This window comes from Struthio camelus, chromosome 1 (assembly GCF_040807025.1).
Source record: "Struthio camelus isolate bStrCam1 chromosome 1, bStrCam1.hap1, whole genome shotgun sequence".
In the NCBI taxonomy this organism is placed as follows: domain Eukaryota; kingdom Metazoa; phylum Chordata; class Aves; order Struthioniformes; family Struthionidae; genus Struthio; species Struthio camelus.
The window spans coordinates 88344064-88364084 of NC_090942.1; the positions used below are offsets into that span (position 1 = coordinate 88344064).

At 38.8% G+C, this 20021-nt stretch overlaps 2 protein-coding genes and 1 long non-coding RNA gene across 14 annotated transcripts in view; 1 reads left to right on the forward strand and 2 right to left on the reverse strand.

The window, feature by feature from the left end:
* The window catches only part of TULP3 (TUB like protein 3), a 32900-nt gene extending 17982 nt beyond the window's left edge, over positions 1-14918 (reverse strand). Inside the window, exons 1-4 of one of the 8 annotated variants that reach the window (XM_068955084.1) lie at positions 14529-14579; positions 9874-9923; positions 9371-9467; positions 1660-1711 (exon numbers count right to left, since the gene is read on the reverse strand). In XM_068955084.1, the coding sequence (XP_068811185.1) occupies positions 1660-1692 (33 nt within the window). In that variant the 5' untranslated portion in view covers positions 1693-1711; positions 9371-9467; positions 9874-9923; positions 14529-14579. Of the gene's footprint in view, positions 1-1659; positions 1712-4535; positions 4578-4668; positions 4833-9370; positions 9468-9873; positions 9924-14168; positions 14464-14528 lie in introns of those variants that run through there. The other 7 variants (XM_068955042.1, XM_068955070.1, XM_068955055.1 and 4 more) reach the window with 7 other exon arrangements.
* Positions 14741-17373, forward strand: LOC138068227 (uncharacterized). Its single transcript, XR_011142943.1, has 3 exons — positions 14741-15044; positions 15656-16416; positions 16610-17373. It is a non-coding gene; the product is annotated as an uncharacterized lncRNA (long non-coding RNA).
* RHNO1 (RAD9-HUS1-RAD1 interacting nuclear orphan 1) lies at positions 15146-20016 on the reverse strand. 5 transcript variants are annotated; one of them, XM_068955110.1, is made up of 3 exons: positions 19952-20016; positions 18263-18531; positions 15146-15954 (listed from the first exon to the last, which is right to left on the reverse strand). In XM_068955110.1, exons 2-3 carry the CDS (start codon positions 18428-18430, stop codon positions 15313-15315), a joined length of 810 nt encoding a protein of 269 aa, XP_068811211.1. In that variant the 5' UTR covers positions 18431-18531; positions 19952-20016; the 3' UTR covers positions 15146-15312. The 5 variants fall into 5 exon arrangements, with proteins under 5 accessions (XP_068811211.1, XP_068811230.1, XP_009680612.1 ...); XM_068955129.1 differs by having other exon boundaries at positions 19919-19985; XM_009682317.2 differs by having other exon boundaries at positions 19774-19984.
* Positions 20017-20021: the final 5 nt, after the last annotated feature.

Genomic DNA, 20021 nt, shown 5'->3' on the forward strand with positions numbered 1-20021 from the left:
GCCATCAGTTTTTCAAATGATTACAACCTTATTCAAATCTAAAAAGCCTGAAACAAAACTGCAGAACAGTATGAATTCTTTAAAATCATCTTTTTATGGTGCAACTGCCTGCTGCTCTGAGGCAATTCCACCCAGCCCAGCAGCTATCTTGGTGGAAAAGGGATGCATCTCCATGACAAGGTCTGAAACTGGGCACATATCTGAGTACGTAGCATTAAGAGCCTGTGGTTGCTCATGACCCAGGACACCAGTCCTGAAAATGACAGCAAGGTTCCATCACCAAGCAGTCTGACCATCTTTATTTTTCGAACTTATTACTGAATGGCATTTGGCACTATATGCTCTATTACGGATTACTTAAATCTTTTCTCAAACTAATGCTTTCTATTCAATGTTGTTAACACGTGTTACTGGAAGGCCTACAGGTAAAACAATTATTCTAGCTTTCATGGTTATGACCAAAGATGCACTTTGCTCTTGGATACTGAAGTATTTTAAATAAGCACCAATATATATAGAAAAAGCTACTAATAAATCCAAAGACTGAAATCAAAGCTTTGCAAATTCAGACAAGCAAAAATGAGTAAGTTCTGGTAAAGAGAGTTATTAACCACTGGAACAGTTCCCTAAAGATTTCTATGTCTGGATTTGAAAATCCACAGCTGAAACAGAAGGTCCTTTCTAAAAAACATACTTTAATTCAAACTCAGCTCTAAGTTCTATTTAGTTGAACTGGACGTTATTCAATTTACTGCAAGATGCACTGTTTTCTGGTCCATGTGGAATGGCTGGTCTGATAATCATAATAACCTTACATCTCAAGACTTCTAATCTATAAGCATTTAAAATGTCACAGAAGCAGAATATTAAAGATGGATACGTTATGGCTTTGAAGAGCATGGTGATCTAAGCATCCAGCAAACAGGACTCAGCTACTTTAAAAACAGAAGCACTTTACCTAATACATGCTAAACATTTGGCTGTAAATATACACTTAGAGGAAGGAAAAAAAAAAAGAAAAAAAAAGAGGAGAGAGAGAGAGCTTTCCAACATCTTTCTACCTTAACAGCAGTGTTAAACAAATCTTTTTATAGCTCAAGGAACATTTTTCTTTGATGTTTAAACTAGATAATTCCCTACAGAGAGTTTCCTCTCTTTTGACCGATTCCTGCCTTGTGGTGACTCAATCTCAATGAAACGAGTAAGAGTCTCTATATGAAGCATAAATGCATCAAAGACATCAAGTCTACCAACCATGGCAAGGATGATTTTCAAACTAACAAAAGCCAGGAAAATCTTTAAGGAGAAGTGTTTAGCCATTAGTTCTGTTTGTATTCCTTAGACCTAGCATCTTTAACCACATCACCCCTAGTTCTCAAGTCTCCAAGACATTGATTCTGAATCCATATACAGCCTTACATATCACAGAATGGGGGCTGGATTCACTGTTGCCACACAGCAGTGGCCACAGCTTTTATGTAGCTCTAGGTAAAACATTACAAAGTAGATGACAACAACAGGCCAGGCCATCATGAGGAAAAGTGGGGGAGAAAGGAGAGGAAGTACAAACAATTTCATCTCTTCCCTTCTTAGAAAGGGGAGATGGCTAGTGTTTATTTTCCTATACCAATTCTTGCCAGGTTCTGCACTACCATTTACCTGATTTTCTAGTTTCAGTTGTCGTAGTTTCATGCTTTCATCCTCAAAGATGCTGGGAAAGGGAAAGAAACAAATAATTATTGTTAATAAATAGTTTACATTATAAGAGTGCACTATATTTACAGACTACAGCAACTTCACCATCAAGATTTTAAAACAACTGTAAGACATATCTATCCCATGAGGAGACCAAGTTACAAAGATTTGAAGAATAAAACAAACATACTTCATATTAGTGATAAATAGGACCAAACTGTGGTTTAATCACCTTAGTAAACTGTTCTGAAAACATTTTGTAAGCAAAATGCTTTGCTTTCACTGCTGATGGGTGGATTATCAGCCAGCAGGTAGGTGGGCTATGAGACAATTTACATCTGAAGGCTTAAAACAGCTCAAAGCAATTCACTAAAATCTCTGTTCCTTCATAAAATACCCAATTCCAAATTAACTCAGAATTTGAGGGTTCCTCTTGAGTCAGCCCTACACCAATTTTTCCTCTTATTAGACTTGCCAAAATTACTGTTAATAACCTGAGATAATCTCTATTTACCCCACCTGATATTAATTCCCACAGATGGAAAAAAATAACTATTTCATTATTTAAGTGTTTTATAGCTAACTTTCATAACAGCTCTAGTTTTTGATCCTGAGCCATATTCCATGTAGACTTCCCACTTCCTTTTTTATGATAAGGAAGTGTTACATAAAAAGCAATTTAGAACAGTTAACCCTAGAAAGGAGAAAGGTTAATTGACAAGTAAGCATGTATTCTGCCTACTACAGTTGTGCACTGTAGTGTCTTCCACACTGGGACTTTGTCAAAAAGACATCTCTTGAAGTGGGAGAACCTTGATACTGGAGGAAAAAGATACCTATACAGGAAACGAACAGACATTATACATAAGGTTTGTATCCATAAAATATATTTTATTGATGGTAAGTAGAAAAGCAGGGCTAGCCAGAGTTCCTATTTAAACAGGAAATTCCCCGTTTGGTTGAGGCATGCAGAAGTGACCAGTGATGTGATGTCACAAGCTGGCAGATGTTGCTGAATATAACTCCAACATGGAAAACAGGAGAGAGAGGGGGAGAGAGAGAGAGAGGGAGGTAGCAGGGGTGCAGTTTCTGCAAAATGACACGAGCATGGATCACAGCACAGAGCGCTAATGAGAGAAGAAAGGGCCCAGAGTCCCCTTAATCCCTACTAAATCTGTATCTGACTTAAATTCCAGTCAGCTAGGGAAACAGACACAGCAACAGGTCTGAGTTTCTTACTGGCAGATTACACTGTACAATATGGGCCCTGTCCTGAACACTGACATGTGCAGCTCTGCTGTTGCTGATCAGAGTAAAAATTTCTTATTAGCATGTTGTAAGTAACACTTTAAATATTCTAAAATTGACACATACTGCCTAACTAATGGTATTTTAAAGGGAGGTCACAAACATCATTGGTTTTTAGGTTGCAATTTTCCTCACTTCTAGATTTTTTCCCTAATTTTTTAAAGTATCATCACATAAGAGGTCTAGAAACTTGAAAACACCTCAGTTTTAAAAAAACAACTTTATTCCTCAATGAGCCAATAATAGGTAGCACCTGGGATTCAAAGGCAAAGGAGGGCCTGGAAAAAATTGATGCTTTTCTTGAAGACTGACAGAGAACTAGTGAGTGTCCTTGCAGCAACAGTTATAGCAATATACTTATGTATTATTACAGTTACAGTGATACATGAGTGTTTCCATCTCAAAAGCGTTCATCGTTTAATCAAGAAATAGAAAGACATATCTACTGAGTGCAGCAAGATACATATTAGTTGGCATGTGAAACTTGAACATAACGTTAAAATGTGAAATGCTTTTTTATAAAGCATAGATGATGGAAAAGGATACTTCTGGCATAATCAGAATAATGCTTAGCAGTTTCAGTTAAAAAATTCAGGACAAAAAAAAAAAGACAAGGCAGTACTGACCTAAGAAATGGATAATATTTTTAACTACTATCAAAAGTTTGCTATAAAGTGATATACGTAGCACACATCAATATTAGATTATGGACCCATTCTCATGTAATTAAAAAGAATGACAAATTTGTACTCTGCAGATACAAACTAGCTTCTGTATTTCTGTTGCTTTTCCTCTAGTAACAGAAAATACACCCTCAGAGTCTTTTCGTCTCTCCTTACAAGAAAAAGGAAATCAATTTTTGAAACAAGGTTACAGATATTCCTTTTTATCTGGAAGATGACAAAATATTAACATATTAAAATATGGAATATTAACATTGACATGTAAGACTTGCAGATATCCTCAGTGAAAACTGAAATATTTGTCACGCATTTTAAAATTATTTTCTACATACACTGGAATAAAGTTATATAACTTCAAAGATAGTCCTGTACCTACTAATGCAGATTACATAATGCCTCACTTTTAACCACTTAACTGAGACTCAAAAGTGGTTAAAAACATACAAAGACTAACAGGTCACAATGTCTCCAATGTCCAGCAAAGGTCACAAAACTCCTTTGAAGACAAGCAGAATTTGAATTTTCCTTATATAAAACCACACAAAAAGGAACTGCACAGTGAACAGAGATTCCCATTCTCCCTTGAAAAGACAGGGAGGGGAGACAAAAGCTAGAACTCCTGAAAACTTCTTAGAGAACAAAAGACAACAGTATTCTCCTTCACAATTTACTGTTAAATACAGACTAAAAACACCTCCTAGCATGCCACAGAGTGAAAGAAGTCATCAATCCTCCCTGTAATACAAGGATCTACATAAGGATCAAAATAAGACAAAAAAGTAAAACCATGCACACTATGACAGTGCAAATCGTAACCAAAAAAAAAAAAACACAAAACAAAACCCACACATTTTCATTTACTCCTCCTGCAACCTTCCTTCCAACACTTAAGTCATCGGGAACGTAACAGACAAAAGACTTCTTTCCCCCCCTACTCCAAACTTCCTCTGCCCTCCACAGCGAAGCTGATGTTGTTACTAACCTTCCAGGAAAGGGCTTTGCAACAGGCGCTCCCACAGCTCATCAGCAAAGAATGCAAGCGCAGCTGCTGGCTACAGCAAGAATCCTCCCGCGGAGGAACTACACAGAACAGCACATCTAAGCGCTCTTTAGTCATGCCTGCACAAAACCACAACGCTGTTCACTATGCTCTTTGCTGTTTGCTGGGTTAACATGCAGGGAGAGGGATTAAATATTCACTGGGAATGGAGAAAAATAACATTTGCATAGATAAAATACAGTCGGGAGGGGTGGGAACAGCTCATTTTCCCTTGATAAATATGAACTGAAAGTATTCAAGTAACCTGTCACAATTTTCCTCTTCCCACCTGTTGCAGTGGAGAATAAGACTATGCAGCAACCCAGTCTCCAATTCCTTTGCTATGCTCAATAGAATCCACTACCCCTCCTATGGCACATGCAGCAGAAAAAGAAAGCCACCCAAAGAATAACATAGCAGTGAAGACTAATGATTAGCCAGCATACAGAATAAAAATGGAGTGAGAAAGCTACTGCTTAACAAAAATTCTCAATAGAGAAGATTCAAAAAAAAGAAGTATGAATACGGAATAAAACAGTGAAAGATAATGGCATTTCAGATCTATTCCTCACTACCTTTCCAGGTTCAACATAGTCCAAGATGAAGTGAAATGTTTTCTTTCTAACTGATAGCACATCAGATTCCTGCTGAAATTAGAATTAGCCTGGTTTTCATATTATAAGTTTACCTGATTAAAGTGTTGCAATAGGAATATTAATGAAAAATTTGCTATTTATAAATGAAATAACTTGAATTTTATTTGGTCTTTCCTAACCATTTTTAAAACATCAAATTAACTGCAATGAAGAGATAACTCAAATTATTTAAGACATTCACATATAATTAAGACTCCACTTTTATGCAGTTTGTTTGCTTTTCACTACTGTAAAAAGGTGAGTATACCTATCACTAGCTCTTTTAGAAGTATGATTTTTTTTTTTTTGAGAAAAGACTCCAATTTTGTAATTAGAAACTATGTTGTAAAGCATAAGTGTAGATGGGCAGAGTTAACACACTTTCCTTCCAACTTTTCTATGTTCCTGAATATATTAGACTTAAAAAAAAAATCAAAAGAGTTATAATCTAAGCTTAGGCAATTAATACAAAAAAATCACAGTATGATGTCATTCTGTGAATTCTGTGAATAATGAAATACTCTGATATTAAAACAGGAGAACAGAGAATATAGGGCAGGAAGGTGATCTGTCAGGGACAATGAGAAAACCATTTCCAGCCTGAGTGCCACACAACAGAAAGGAGTCTGAAGAACTGGAAAGGCTTCAGCAAAAAACAGAAAAAATTGATGGAGGACTGGAAAACATACATTCCATGGATATGAAGCCAGAAATGACCATTCAGTTGAGCAGAAGACAATGAAATGCAGTCATAGGAAGCTGAAGATAAACAAATTCAGACTGTAAATAAAAGTTATATTTAACATTGTGGCTAATTAACCATTGGCCTACCTCATGGAGGTGTGTATTTTCAACAGAAAACAGTATCCTTTAATCAAGGCTGAATGTTATTATCCTAAAAAAAATGCTGTCACAAAGTAACACTATGATCTACCTCATATTATAGGTGCAGTTCTCCCAGATGGAAGTGCTAAACTTCCTTCTTTCAGGTTATATCAAGGGATCAATTAAGTTCACTTTTCTGTGCTGACTATTGAAGCTAAGAGGCAAATAAATGGCTGCTTTTATTGTGGACTGATTTGGTGAAGAACAGCCTGGTTGCAGCTGTGAGAGGCAACAAGCCAGAGGAAGTGAGAAAAGTTGTTGGAAGAGCAGCCTTTAGAGAGAAAATGTTCTACGCGATCCAGAATTCACTGGAAAAACAGGTTTGAAATACATTAAATAATGGAAAACCTGATGATTGCTTTTCCTGTATTCAGTGAAATAGGTTCATTCCTTGCATCAGAAATTCACTGAAGAAACGCCCTATTGAGTTTCTCCTAAATATTCAATGTAGCAAAGCACTGTAGATCAGCTACAACTAAAGAGATCCCCCCTCTTTTTTTAAAGATATTCTATAGCTCAAGTAGTTATATGCTTGATAAATAATTTAAAGAATAAAGTTCTCTAGCCTCTCTTAAGCAAAAGATCAGACTAGGTGACGGAAAGAGAAACCATCCCTGCCTTGAAACAGAATCAAACATGAGAGAAGATTGTTTGTTTGTTTGTTTTTTAAAAAAAACTGTGTCCTAAGCTTAGTCTGAGCATATATTGGCACTAAATTTGCACTGAATTCTTGGTGAAAGAAATTCAAGCTCTATCACCTGTTTGTACGCAGTTGTAAGCAAGTCTTAAAAATTCTGATACTCCGCAGTTTGGCAAAGAGATTTAGGGAAAGTCTCCAGTAGAAACTTTTAGCTCATTTTAATTTGACTAGAGGCCATGTTTACTGGATCTAGTTACACACAAGCCTGATACTTTGCATCAGTCTGTCACTTAAATCCTTCTAGGTCCTGGTCTCAGCTGACACAATCTTTCAATATTGATGTGAATATGAGCCTAATCCTAAACCAGATCCTTACATTTTCAACTGTTTCCATTGCTGTATTTCCTTTAAAGGTACTCCATATCATTTTTCTCCACAAAAGAAGCTAAAGTTCCTAGTATCTTATGTTCCATCCCTCACTCTACAGAAGGCTGCTTACATCAGGAGTCTAACAAAGCTACCATAACTTTTTTTTTTTTTTTCCTTTCTTTGCAGGACAGTTTAACATGGATGCAGTAGTTATACCTCAGAGCAATATATTTAACAAGAATCAAGGAATGATGGCTTGTGGCACACAACTTTGTCCATTAGATTTTATTTTTAGTGGCAGAAACATAAGAAAACTCAGCTTTATTAAGAAGTGTCGAGTTGGTTGATTCAATTGAAAGAGTTTTTACTCTTAACTTTTCTATGAACTTTCTTGGGAACTGTTCTCCTCATCTGATCTACAGCTGTGACGGAAAACAGAAGCTGTGGAAAATAGATATTTTAAGCAGGATTTTGATCTTTTAAAAGATATATTCCAAGCAAAACTAAAATTGCAATATTTTTTCTGGAAACTGCTCGAGAAACAAAATTTATCTGTGATGCACCTTACTGCTCACAAAAGGCATGAGCCCCATCTGTTTGTTTCCCTTGTAACTGACACAACTGTAATTACTCAGTTCTGGGAAAATACAATAGCATAGCACCCAAAGGACTGAGGATTATCCGATTTCTTTGCCTTCCCAAAGGCAGAGAAGTTTTCTTTGGCAGATACAGAATATTTTCCCTTCATAATGAAATGAACTGCCAGAAAGCCTTGTAAGGTAAAAAACTGTGTCTGTTGCTAAACAGTTATGAAACGCCACACCCTTTTCTAAGTGACACAGCTGAGACTGCATCAACATTTCAAGCAGTTGATCCCTTACTAGAAGTAAATTTTAGCCTCTGGCTAAATATAGTATTGTATTTAGCAGTTCTGGAGTAAAATTAATACCAAAGTCTTCACACAAACTCATCTGAAACTCACTATTGTGACAAAACAGCTGCTCCAGCAACACAGAGCAACAGGAATACCATATTGAAGAAAGGAATTGAAGGAGAAACAATCAGATACACATGTGCTAAAGAAAAATCTTTTGTTTTCAATACATGAATAGCTTAAAAATTATTTTTGGAGGTAAAGCCAAGAGAGCAACCAGTTTAATCCAAAGCTACCCTTGCAGCACCACATTCTCCATACTTACAAGAGAAGTCTATAATACCATTAAATGCCCTCCTAGTGAGTGAAGAAGTGACAGGCTGTTCGAGTTAAAATAGCTCAGAAAAAACACATTAGACTTGGCCTGAAGGAGTTCCTTTGGCAATTCATGCCATTTGTTTTAGGGTGACTGTCTGCATGTCAAATGCAACTAGGTAAATATTGCTGCAGTCTAGAATTGAGTAATTGCAACTAAGGAGGCTCTTCTCACTAAACAGAAAACAGAATACCAGAGAGTGTAAAGGTAAGAAAGAACTAGTTAATGCAGAAAACTACTCCTTATCAGTGTAGAAAACACAAACATTCTCTTCTTAACAGCACTCATTCCAATGATCTTGTAAGGTAAAATAAAATGGAATAAGCAAGCTGAAATGACAATTCAGAAGAATCATCCCTATCTTCATTTCCAAAATGAGAGCCAGTGGAAACACAAATCCCTAGCATAGAATTAGTAAAATCATATGATCTCATAAATGCAATGGAATATGCTTTGCACTATTAGATACCTACACAAACACACCGTGAAACAGAAAAGTCTAATGTTGCAGCAGATTGTCATACACACTAATCAGGAACCTGCTAGTAACGTAACAGAACATTGAGAAAAGAAGGGTCTATGCAAGAAGTTGAATAATGGTAAGATAAAGAATAAAGCATATCCTATCTCAACCCTTTTTCAGATATGGACTGATAGTGTCTGTTTCAGTTCTGGAGATTACAAGATAAATGAAAATGGTTTAGACCCAGGTGTGAAAGAGGGAGCTAGATGCCAATAAAGAATACAAGTGTTACAAGAAAATTCAATAGGAGCATAAGTGGCACAAAAAGGTTAAAATATGAATTCAGAGCTGTTTAAGCTGATGTACTGGTCAGTTTTTTGTATGCCATTCAAAACAGACTTACCGGGTACCAAAGATTAGCTCCTGTTACTTGTAATTACAGAATGAAGCAATGAAAATAAAGCAGCACTCTCTGGACAGAAGCTAGCAAATCTTGTTATCTGGAAGATAAAGAAGAGTGCAAACAAAAGCCCGTGCCATTCTCTACTGTACTACGGTAGAAGAATAGAAGGTAGATCCTTTTATTTTCTTAGCCAAAAAAGGCTTAAGTAGGTCAATGCAGCATATCTAAAGTGAAAGGAATATTGTTTTCCTGGAAGGAAGCCAGAAATCAACACAAGCCATTAACCATTAAAGCCATCAGGTAGGTTGGGAAGGAGGCACAGAGGGAGACAACAATAAGAACAGGAACATACATGTTCACTTATGTTCAACTGTGTAGTCAAACAGAACAAGAGGAAAATAAAATCTGGAGGAATTAATCTCAACAAACTACACTGAGACTGAGCATCAAAAATTGTTTTTTTTATTATATATATTTGTAGGAGGAGAGGACAAAGAAAATACCTGGCAGGTACACTCATTTGAGAGTTCATAGCTGATGATTCCCAATGATCCTGGAATTGACAGGGAAGATACAAATCCATGGTGTAACTTGAGGAAGGTCTTCTCAGCTCTGAACCACCAACACAACTGCAGAATGCTATGCTTCCAAAAACAAGTATTCATTTTTTGTTTAAATCCAGCTAAAACTTGGGTTTCAGATAGGGAAAATAAAGGACACCTTTAATGCATAAGCAGAATACCAGCTTTCTATTTAGTCATCTCAACTATATGATCCAAATTCCAAAGGCTGTTCATTTACAGAAGCTGCTCTATGCCAGGTAACATAAAGGTATTATGAAATAGACTAGGGAAAGAGAAGAGCAAGATCCACCAGGGGCTTAGAATCTTGACTCCTCTGATTGCCACTTTGTGAATTATTAAACCTTGTCTCTGTCACTTTTGCCGACATCGTACCCCATTACACCACGAAACCAGTGAAATACAAAGCAATTGCTAGTCTATTCTCTGCTAGGAACTAGTTTCCACCTCAAACTAGCTGACTAAGCAAAATTTAGCTGCTAGATTTCAACTTTTATTTTAACCTGAAATTTCTCATAAGAAACATTAAATGGGAAAGGAGCGCAGGTTAACATGCATGACAACACAGACTTATATAACAGTATCATAAGATGTTAAAGTTCAATATACAGAACATATTTTAAACAACACTAGGGGTAAGGATAAATATTCTTGTGGCAGTCTAAGACAACAGATTTGGGCATATCAGCAAATGCACTTACAAGAGTATTCCATGATCCAACTACAACACAGTCAACGATTCTACTGTGCCCTAGTGACAAAACAAGAGCCTAGAGGTATCCCAGTGTGAATCTGTTGCAAAAAGTTTTCACACACGCACGCACACACACACAGAGTCATAATTCTCTTGTAACCAGGGCACTTGTCCCTTCTACATGCCATATCTGCATTTTTTTTTAAGCAGCTGTTGGAGCAGAGAAAAATAGTGGTTGTCTCTATAAAGATGGGTCATCAGTGATCAGCAAATGGGTCATCAGTAAAATATTAGAGGGTAGGGGGAGGATGGCAGAAGAACTATTCAAGTAACCTTCAACTTTAAGAAGACTCGTTCACTGTTTCAACAATTACAGTTAGCAATTGCATTTCAAGATGTACCTGGAAATTTTAGTGACTGGTATACAGTTCTGCTGCTACTTCCTCTCTCTTGCCAGTGTTGTCTACATCACAGGGAAATGAAGTGATTCCTTCTTCATTCACTCTGACTACAGTGGCATCAAATTTCAGCCACAAAACATTTTCTATTATTTCTAAAATGTACTCCTAGGAGCACAGCTAAACCACATTTGTAAACGTTTACAAATCCATCTCAGTTTGGACAGATTTCTTGGTGATATTGTTCAGACTTGAAAGGGATGGGACAAATGAGATAGTAAGCCAGTTCTCCTTTTATCTAAGGATAAGATTTGCAGAATTATACATTCTGGAATTTACAAAATAGTTCTTGTTAACTGAAAAAAGTCATTCATATCCAAATAAAAATACCTCAAAGACTAACAGAGATGTTGACAGACTTTTAAAAGGAAATTGATCTCATCTGGATTACAAGTATAGCTAAACTCATTAGCAAATCAGTTGTTCTTTTTTTCTCCTCCCCTGCCAATAATAGTTTAGGTGCACCTGTGCAAAACAGTCAACCCTAGCAGACCAAGATTCTTGATATCCCCTCAGCAATGCTAAGGTTTTTCAAACATGGCAAGGGTTTTTGGCTGAGCATCAATATATGAAATGATTTTTGAACCTTTTTAAGTCCATGGACTCCTAACCATTTTCAAATGGAACTAACTGACCAGTAGGTCCTTTTCTTCATTAACTTATGTAGACATTGAGGAGATATCCTAGAGCTCCTGAGTTCACAAACTGAACACTACTAACTCATGCATGCGTGGTCACTGAAGGAGCATCCCAGTTATGGAAGCCACCATTTTAGCTAGCGCCTATGTTTTGTAGTTTCCATAAAATGATGTTCTTTATACCTAACACTCTCAAGTCAGAAGCTGAAGCATATTTGGAAGACAGCCTGTGGGAAGCTTGAAATATTGCTTTATACTGCATAAGTACTGTGCAAAAAGGTGAAGTCCATCAGTCTACCAAGATTCTCAGATACATACTACCATAATCCAAATTCCTGTCTTAATATTTTAAAATACTACAAGGTTTTTAGAAACATTCAGATAAACTCATTCTATGTTATTGAACATAAACTATTTTTCATTTCATGTTAAGCCTCAGCATGGACTTTCACAAACAAAGAAGGAAGGTTTATCACTTGGCAAAATCATGAAACAGCACTATGAATCTTAGCATTTTCTAAAGCATTAAGACAGTTGTGCTATGTCTAACTGCAAGCCAATCAAACTTTAAAATGAACTCAAACATTTTCAATTATGGCCATCTTAAATGGAAGGTAGCACTGGCAGACAAGCCGCAAGTTAACACAATACCACGGTTTTAAGGGACAACACCTTTCAGGTGATGCCTAAAGCCAAGATCCAAGGTGCTTAATCATCATCAAGTATCCCACGGCACATTTACAAAACTACAGGCTTTTATTTTCTGCTTACTGCCTTCACCACCGTCCACCAGGAATAAAGTATTCTTTATTTCCTACTTTAAGTTTTAACATACAGCTCTAGAATTAAAGTATTTCACTTCAGAAAAAAAGCTACAAATGTAGGCCAGCTGATTCTAACATATAGCTTAAAATACTTTTTTTTTTTTTTTTAATTCTTCAGAGTCTTTCTTCTATAAGGTCACATGTAATATCTTGATGGCTATTAACTGTCCAGTTATTACACACCATATTTACTTTTTCCTACACAAATCACTGTTTAGACAAGCAACAATTACTTTACCAATGAAGAGTTCTAACTAGTAAATTAACAATTTCTGGATAACTTTATTCCTTTCTTCTTAGGAAGGATACAATCTTTTGCCTTCCTGCAATATATTCTAGTACTGCTGAACATTCTGAGTCAGGTCACTCCTCAGAATAAGAGATTTTTAATAGATATTTAAGGCCTACATATCTTTATTTTGGCTCACATATTCTAGTTTTCCTACCTTACCATGGAGACTAAGAAAGTTGAGGAAGGGGACTGTTTGTTTAATAAATTTGGGGGGGGGGGGTGGGAAGTAGTCATAACATGAATTGGCACTGCTGTTAGGCTATTTTTATGAGGTTGCCATAAAAGTAAGCAAAAACAGTTTCTTAGGAGAAAGAAATTATACTGTTACAGTTGCTATTAGAAAAGAAAAGAACATATCCTCTGCCTTCAGCTCTCTCAAACATTAAAGTCTAAGATATCTATGCAATGAAATTTATCAGCATCTGCTCATCGCTCTGTTAAAATTGTTTCCAGAATTGCTACACAGACTTCAGTCTTTACAGTCTGCAGAAATAAGTCTTCTAATGTGTCACAGGGTATTTGGTGGCCCTAGAAGATTATGCAGTTCATACTAACTCTATTGCCTCTTTTCACCCTTCCAAATAAAATTTACAAGTGTATCTCACAAATAAATACACTGTTCTACTCCATATTTATCGTAGTTTAGCTGTTTAAAATTTCTTCAAGTTCCTGCTTTTCCCCCATCCAAGCACTACAGGCATAAGACAGATTTTCCTCTTTGTTTGTACAGAGAGATTCTCACTTCAGGAATCATTTTAATTCTGCCAAAATCTGTTTTCACTGCCTGCCCTTAGCCTCACATTTACCTGTCAGATAATTTTGTTCTTGAGCTATTCAAACACCATAAGAATAATCCCCTTCCAAATGCTCTTCTCTGAACCTTACAGTTCTGTTTTTCCTATCATATCGGTTAAGATCCCCTCAGCTGTTCCCTCCTTTCCCTTACAATAGCGCACACAGAGCTACTGTATACCTGTAAACAGTACAGGAACAGAAGCGCAGAGTAACACTGCAAAAATGCTTCACAGCAACAACTAGAAACAAGCAAAGCAGATCAAGACTCCACAAAACCCATTTAATCTACAAGTATTTAGATGATTCATAACCTGTATAGGATAGCGAGGTACATAAAATACAGCCAGGTTTTATTACAGTTTGTGTTAGCTGAAAGTGAATTTTATTGTGCTAACACTTCCACAACACCCAGTGTGAGTACAGTTACACTAGCAGGCAGGTACTTAAGGCTATTCTAGCAAGGCACTAGGCTACTCTAAGTGCCTTTCACCATTTACAATTGCCAATAGCTTTTACCTCGGTATGGTTACGGCAACGCAAACGCTATACCGTATCACTATCCTCAGGCCCCGCGGCAGATGCTAAACAACACGGCAACAAAGTACTCCGTAGCCGCAGGAACCACTCCTGAAGCGACTACGAAGCGGAGCACCCCGAACCGCAAGAGACTCCGCGTGCCTGCCGTGTGCCCGCCACTTCTGCTCCGGGCAGATCTCGCCGCCCTCGCGCGCGATGGCCGGTCCGAACTGGGAAGCGTCCGGCGACCCGCGGCGCCGTCCCGAGCCGCCGCCCCCGGCCGGGCTCCCGCGCCGCCCGCCCACCTCATCCCTCCCTCGCTCGCTCGCTCGCTCTCCCGCCCACCAGGGCCTAGCTCACCTGCCCCCGCCGGGTGCGCCGCGGCCCCTCGCGCGCTCCATCCTCGGCCCCACCGTTGCTATGGGACCCCGGTGGCTCGCGCCCAGCCCCGGCCGCTACCATTGGCAACGGAACTCGGCACTGAAGCCCACCGCCATTGGCCGAAGGCGCAGCACTCGGCCCGCCCATTGGCCGTGGCGCCTCTCGGATGGGAGGGAGAACCGCACATGCGTAGTGCGAGGCGCCGCTCACTCCCTCCCCGGAGCGCGGCAGCCGGGCTGGGCCCCGCCCTCGCCGCCGTTCCGGGGGCTGAGTGCGGCGGGGCGGCGCCTTCCGTTGGCAGCGCTGGTACGGGAGCGCTGGGAGGGAAGAATGGCGCCGCTGTGGCGGCGGCCTCACGGGGAACAGCATTAATCCTGCCCTGCACCTCCCTCGTGGCCTCAGAACACTCTGTTGTCGCTTCTCCTGTCGCAATTGGGTACTGGGCCCTTCTGCACATCATCACCCCTGGGTGCAGAAAGCAGCTTTTGCAAGAAGGTATGTAGACTAGAAAGCTGCTATGGAGGCATCCCATTCTCAAAGGAAATCTAGCCAAAAAAAAATTTTAAAAAAAATCACAACAGAAAAAACTCACATCCTAAGAGCGTTTCTCAGTAGGGCCAGCAAACCATAGTATGGGTTTTTGCTTAAGTTACCAGCTTTGTCTGTCCTTGAAAATACCATTTTCTATTTACATTTGTCTTTGCACATAACTAAATTATTACTCCCACCAAGTCTGAAGTCACCTTGGCCTCTCTTAGAGAGGTCAGGACTGATTCATCTTCACAACTATGTCACCAGCACTCAGCCTTCCTCTCTCCCTCAGGTATTTCATTATATGAGGCCGCTGTCTCCAAGTTACCTTTACTCCATACTCATGCTCTGGAGTGTCTGTAACCAGTACTGCTGCTGAGTCCCCCCTCCCAGGGGTATCAATACTGGGTGCCAACGTTTCATGTGCAGTCCAGGCATGGCTACTAGTTTGTGGCAAAGTGCTGCTGCATCTCCAGTTCCTCAGAGAAGGCAGATGTGGAATCTGTATATCTGAGGAACTAGAGACTTCTGGTTCTACAGGCTGAGACACAGCTAATGAAGATATTTCTCTACAGTTTTTAGGATTATCCACTTGGATGTTGGCTTTTGCTGCTGTCCTTTTCTTGGGCTGCCTATGAGAGAGTTGTGTGTTCTTCCTTGGATGATCCAGACAATCTGAGGAGTGGACTGCATGTCCTTCTGAAGTCTCAAAAGTTAAAGGAGGAAACTTGCAGGCTATAGCTTTTCGACAAGCACCTCCTGCATGAAGTGAACTGTGGTTGGCATCCCGATTCTGGGCTCTGTGAGGACCACCATGTTTCTTCTGACATCCTTTCAAGCTTCCTAGGTCAGATGTTTCAAACTGTGGGCACACCTAAAGGGCAAGACAGATGAAAGATTAATTTTCTTCAGACAAAGGAATGCCAACCTTTTCTCCAGACAAAGGAATGCCAACCCCATTCTACTTCCCCCCCTTCCATCTTTCTTCCGTGTTTTCATTAAGTGGGTAATCAGGTCTGCAGCAAAGAAAAAAAAAAAAAAATCAGTCATTGATCAAGTTGGTAAACAGGGGACCCTGTTGAACTTTGAAACTATGTTCTGCCACTCTTCTCTAAGAGGAGAGTGTGGTTTAAGTGAGCTGCTGCCTATAACTTAAATCCCAAGTCTTGTGTATTTAATAAGTAGTCTAATTGACATCTACTCCTTTAACCCTTGCAGATTTAGAACAGTTTGGAGCTGGATCCTGTTTCTTTCTGTATTAGCATAACCCTGAATAAATTCAACAAATTACAGCCCAGTCTCCCTAAACAGGTTCAGGTTCAACAGACATCCATATGTGTAAGATCATTTCAAGTAAAGGATGCCCACTTAGAAGTATGAAATGACTGCAGTTATCTGTGGCTTTCTGATGATGTGTTACTCTAGAATACAGAGATTAACTACATTTTATGAAGTAAAGATGTTTTGGGGGAGTATTTTGAAAGCTTTATTAACGTAACCTAAGGTGAAGAAACCAAGTGGGCATCCAGCATCAGTGTTTTATAGAAGACAGTCAAAGCTCAACAATCTAAATTTCTGTGAAAGATTCCAGACTATTACCCAAAAGCTGGAAACCCTTCTCTTAAAGTATTCTTTTATCTTCCTAGGTCTCAACAGAAAGGGTCAGGTTCAGCGTTCTGCACTCTGCTTTCCCCTAGAGGACGTGGAGCTCAGAATAGCCTAGAATCTAGCTACCACAACTAGAGTACCCTTTCAGTATGTTGAAGTTACTGCAATCTCTCAAAAACTAAGTGCTACTGTGTAATTTATATTAAGGGTTGTGATTGTCTATTGTACTTCTGTACTGCTTGAGTGCAAAGTCATTGCGTAGCAGAATAGAGTAATGATCCCCAGATAATTATATCCTGGCACACAACTTACAAGAACACTAATGAGCTACTAACCTTGAGATGTGACTTCCTGGCTTAGAGAACATGCAAGTTATGTTTTACCAGGAGAGGAGCCTAGCAGTCAAAAGCTTATGAAAGTCTTAATATACCCTCCAGATGAGCAGAAAATCTCAGTTGCCACTGAGACAAGTTCAAAGAAGATCTGCAGAGGATGCTTCAGGAAGTTGCAAACCTACCAGCATTCTCAAATGGAATAACATCTAGTAGTTTCGGTGCTGTTGGCTTCAAATACATTTTAGAATCATTGTACATTTAGAATTGAAGTACTAAGAGTGAGTGAGTGAATCATCTTCACCACATATGTTTATATATGTAGAAATAAAATTAAAAAGGAAAAAACTGAACATGTTCTGCTCTGAAGTTAAGACACCACAAAAATAATTCTAGGTCCCCAGGGCCAGAGGAATGTCTCTCATGGGTTTGAAACCATGCTTCTTGGAGCTGCTTTGTATAGAGCTTAGAGATCCAAGTAACAATAATAGAGCTGCCCAAAGCTATAGCTGTTGTTGCATGGGAACAGTGTCCATTTTTGCAGCAGCTGTTTGCTTAAAACTCTTCACATTACACAATATAATATAAAGCGTGTATTAGGACGGTGCAAGCAATCCCTGGAATATTCTGTCAAACCAGAAAAGGAACCCATTAGAATGGCTTGTTTGGAGAGAAACTGTTCAAAACACACAGAATGGAAAAAGACGACAAGTTAGGGAACGCAGACCTGCACTCCAGGATTATTTGTTCTAAATTTAGCATAGCACCAGAATACTTAAGCCTGATTTAAATGAAAAGCCTAGTACTTTAACATCTAACATTTAGAGGTCAGGAATTATGTCAAGCAGTTAGAAGGAGGTGGAGGGGAACAGCACCTTGGAATAATGTTTTATCATGTTCAGGATTTTCAGTTGCCATATAAAGCAGAAAGTATTCTCATGAAAGTTAGTCTTTTGGAAGACAATTAGTAATAGTTGATCGGTATACACTGTACAGTTTTATGCTTTCAAATAACCAAGACATCACTGGTTGTTTGTGACAAGAACATGAAGCAACTCAAAAAGCACTTATTTATGTTTTGGACAACTATAATGAATGCAGGTCCTTGCTATTGATTTTCAGTATCTGGGACAGATAGCTTGCCTTTTTTTTTTTTTTTTTTTTTTTTTTTTTTTGAGATATGCAAGAGAATCTTGAAAACCATTTTGGCAGGACACAAAGGGAAAGATAATCTATACCAACCCAGGCAGGAGAGGTGTTTTGGTCTATAGGTTTGGTAGGAACACGTCTTGGATTCTCAGCCAAAGGTAGTGGAGATTCATAGGAATGGATAGGTCCCTCTTGCGGCCTCTCAAGGAATACCAGCTCTGCTTTCCTGGCCTTGTGGGTACATTTCTTCTTTGGAGGCATCAAGAGGTATAGTAAAACCACTTAGAAACCTCATGATGCTTGTTAGTATCAATTGGAGAAAGAGGAAGGCACCCCAAGAAGATGCTAAAGTGCTCTCAAATCTGTAGAAGGCAAATAAATGGATTTTAAGATAAGTTTGTCTGGAAACCTCAAATCTAATTTTTAACAGAAGTAAAGCCTTTATGCCACAGTACCATGTTCATATCTCTATGTAAACTCCACATTTACATCAGTAGATTTTAACCTTCTAGCTGATTTCATGTAGATTTAGCAAAAACACAATATGATAGATAATTAAAAGCCTTCCAGCTTTCTGGCTACCATGAAAGCAGGTAGCCAGATACAGTGGGAGAGCGAGACAGGCAAAAAACATAGGAATGCTCCAACTGCAAAAGGAATTCTAAACTGGCATTTTAAGCAAGACTTGGCATTATTGGGAAAATTAGTTTCTTATGGAAATATGCATTTTAGATACACAAATCAGATATCCTTATGTGAGTTTAAGGTTTTTCCTTCATTAAAAACTTTTGAAAGAAATTGATAAAGAAGGACATCAGGCCTGACTTAAACACTGAAATATAAGAACAACTGTATTCAGAACAGGCTTAGTCACTGAAATTTTAAGGAAATTCAAACCACTAAGCTGCTAGAAAAATAACAAACAAACATGAATGAATTTGTTGGACTACTGAACCAGCTCTCCAGAGGATTTAAAGAAATAATTTATTCACATAAGTATTCTATCCAGTTTAGTCATATCTGAAAAATGGTTTAGGAATTGAGAGTCCAAAAAATTTCTTTTCCTTTTTCAATTCATGAATAAAACTGCTTTGCAAGGCTGCAATCTACTAGTCTAAATTTAGGAAGGACCAGAAGCCTTTCCATTTCTAGTTGCTAGCTACCTCTATTTTTTCCATTTCAAGAATTTATTTTTTTTTTTTAACTCAGAACATAAATTGCTATTTCCCTGATGTATTCTACATATTTTGCATAGTTTTATTTACTTAGTGAAAAACTCTACATAGAATTTTAATTTGCATTCAAGAGCAGATTAGCACAGGTGAAGAAGTTTAAAGAGAACATTTTCTGAGAAATGCATTTTCTGATTAACGCATAAAAGGCTATACAACAACTTAATTCTTTAGCAGACTTTAGCAAAAGCTGTACATCCTCTTTAGTGGATTTCATACACTTCACTAACAAGGCAGTTTTAATATCTGTTGACCAACAAAACTCAGCTGCCCTTCACAAAGCACCCTTTAAGGCAAACTACTGAAGTCAGTGCTTTCTGTACAGCAGTAGGTACCAGGGCATCACACAGGGACTCACAGCCTCACAAGGACCTGATCAGGAAGAGTTTCCACCCATTCCCACGCCGGTTCCCCTTCAGACCCGCGCCGAGCACTGAGAAGGCTCCTCCAGCACCCGCTGAGCAACCATCCCGGGGGAGGGGAACCCCCACCATAGCGCCTCCATCCCGGGCCGCACCAAGAGCGAGGCCCGCCGCGGACGCAGACCCACCAACACGTAAAGCAGACACAACCACAACGCCCCGCGGACTCCCGGCACATCCGTATCCCCCGCCGCGACC

Coding starts and splice junctions, on each gene's coding strand:
- RHNO1 (XM_068955110.1), bottom strand. CDS start 18,430: ATGCCTCCAAAGAAGAAATGTACCCACAAGGCCAGGAAAGCAGAGCTG. Junction 15,955..18,262: donor AAAACACCTCTCCTGCCTGG/GTTGGTATAGAT, acceptor CTTGCCCTTTAG/GTGTGCCCACAGTTTGAAAC.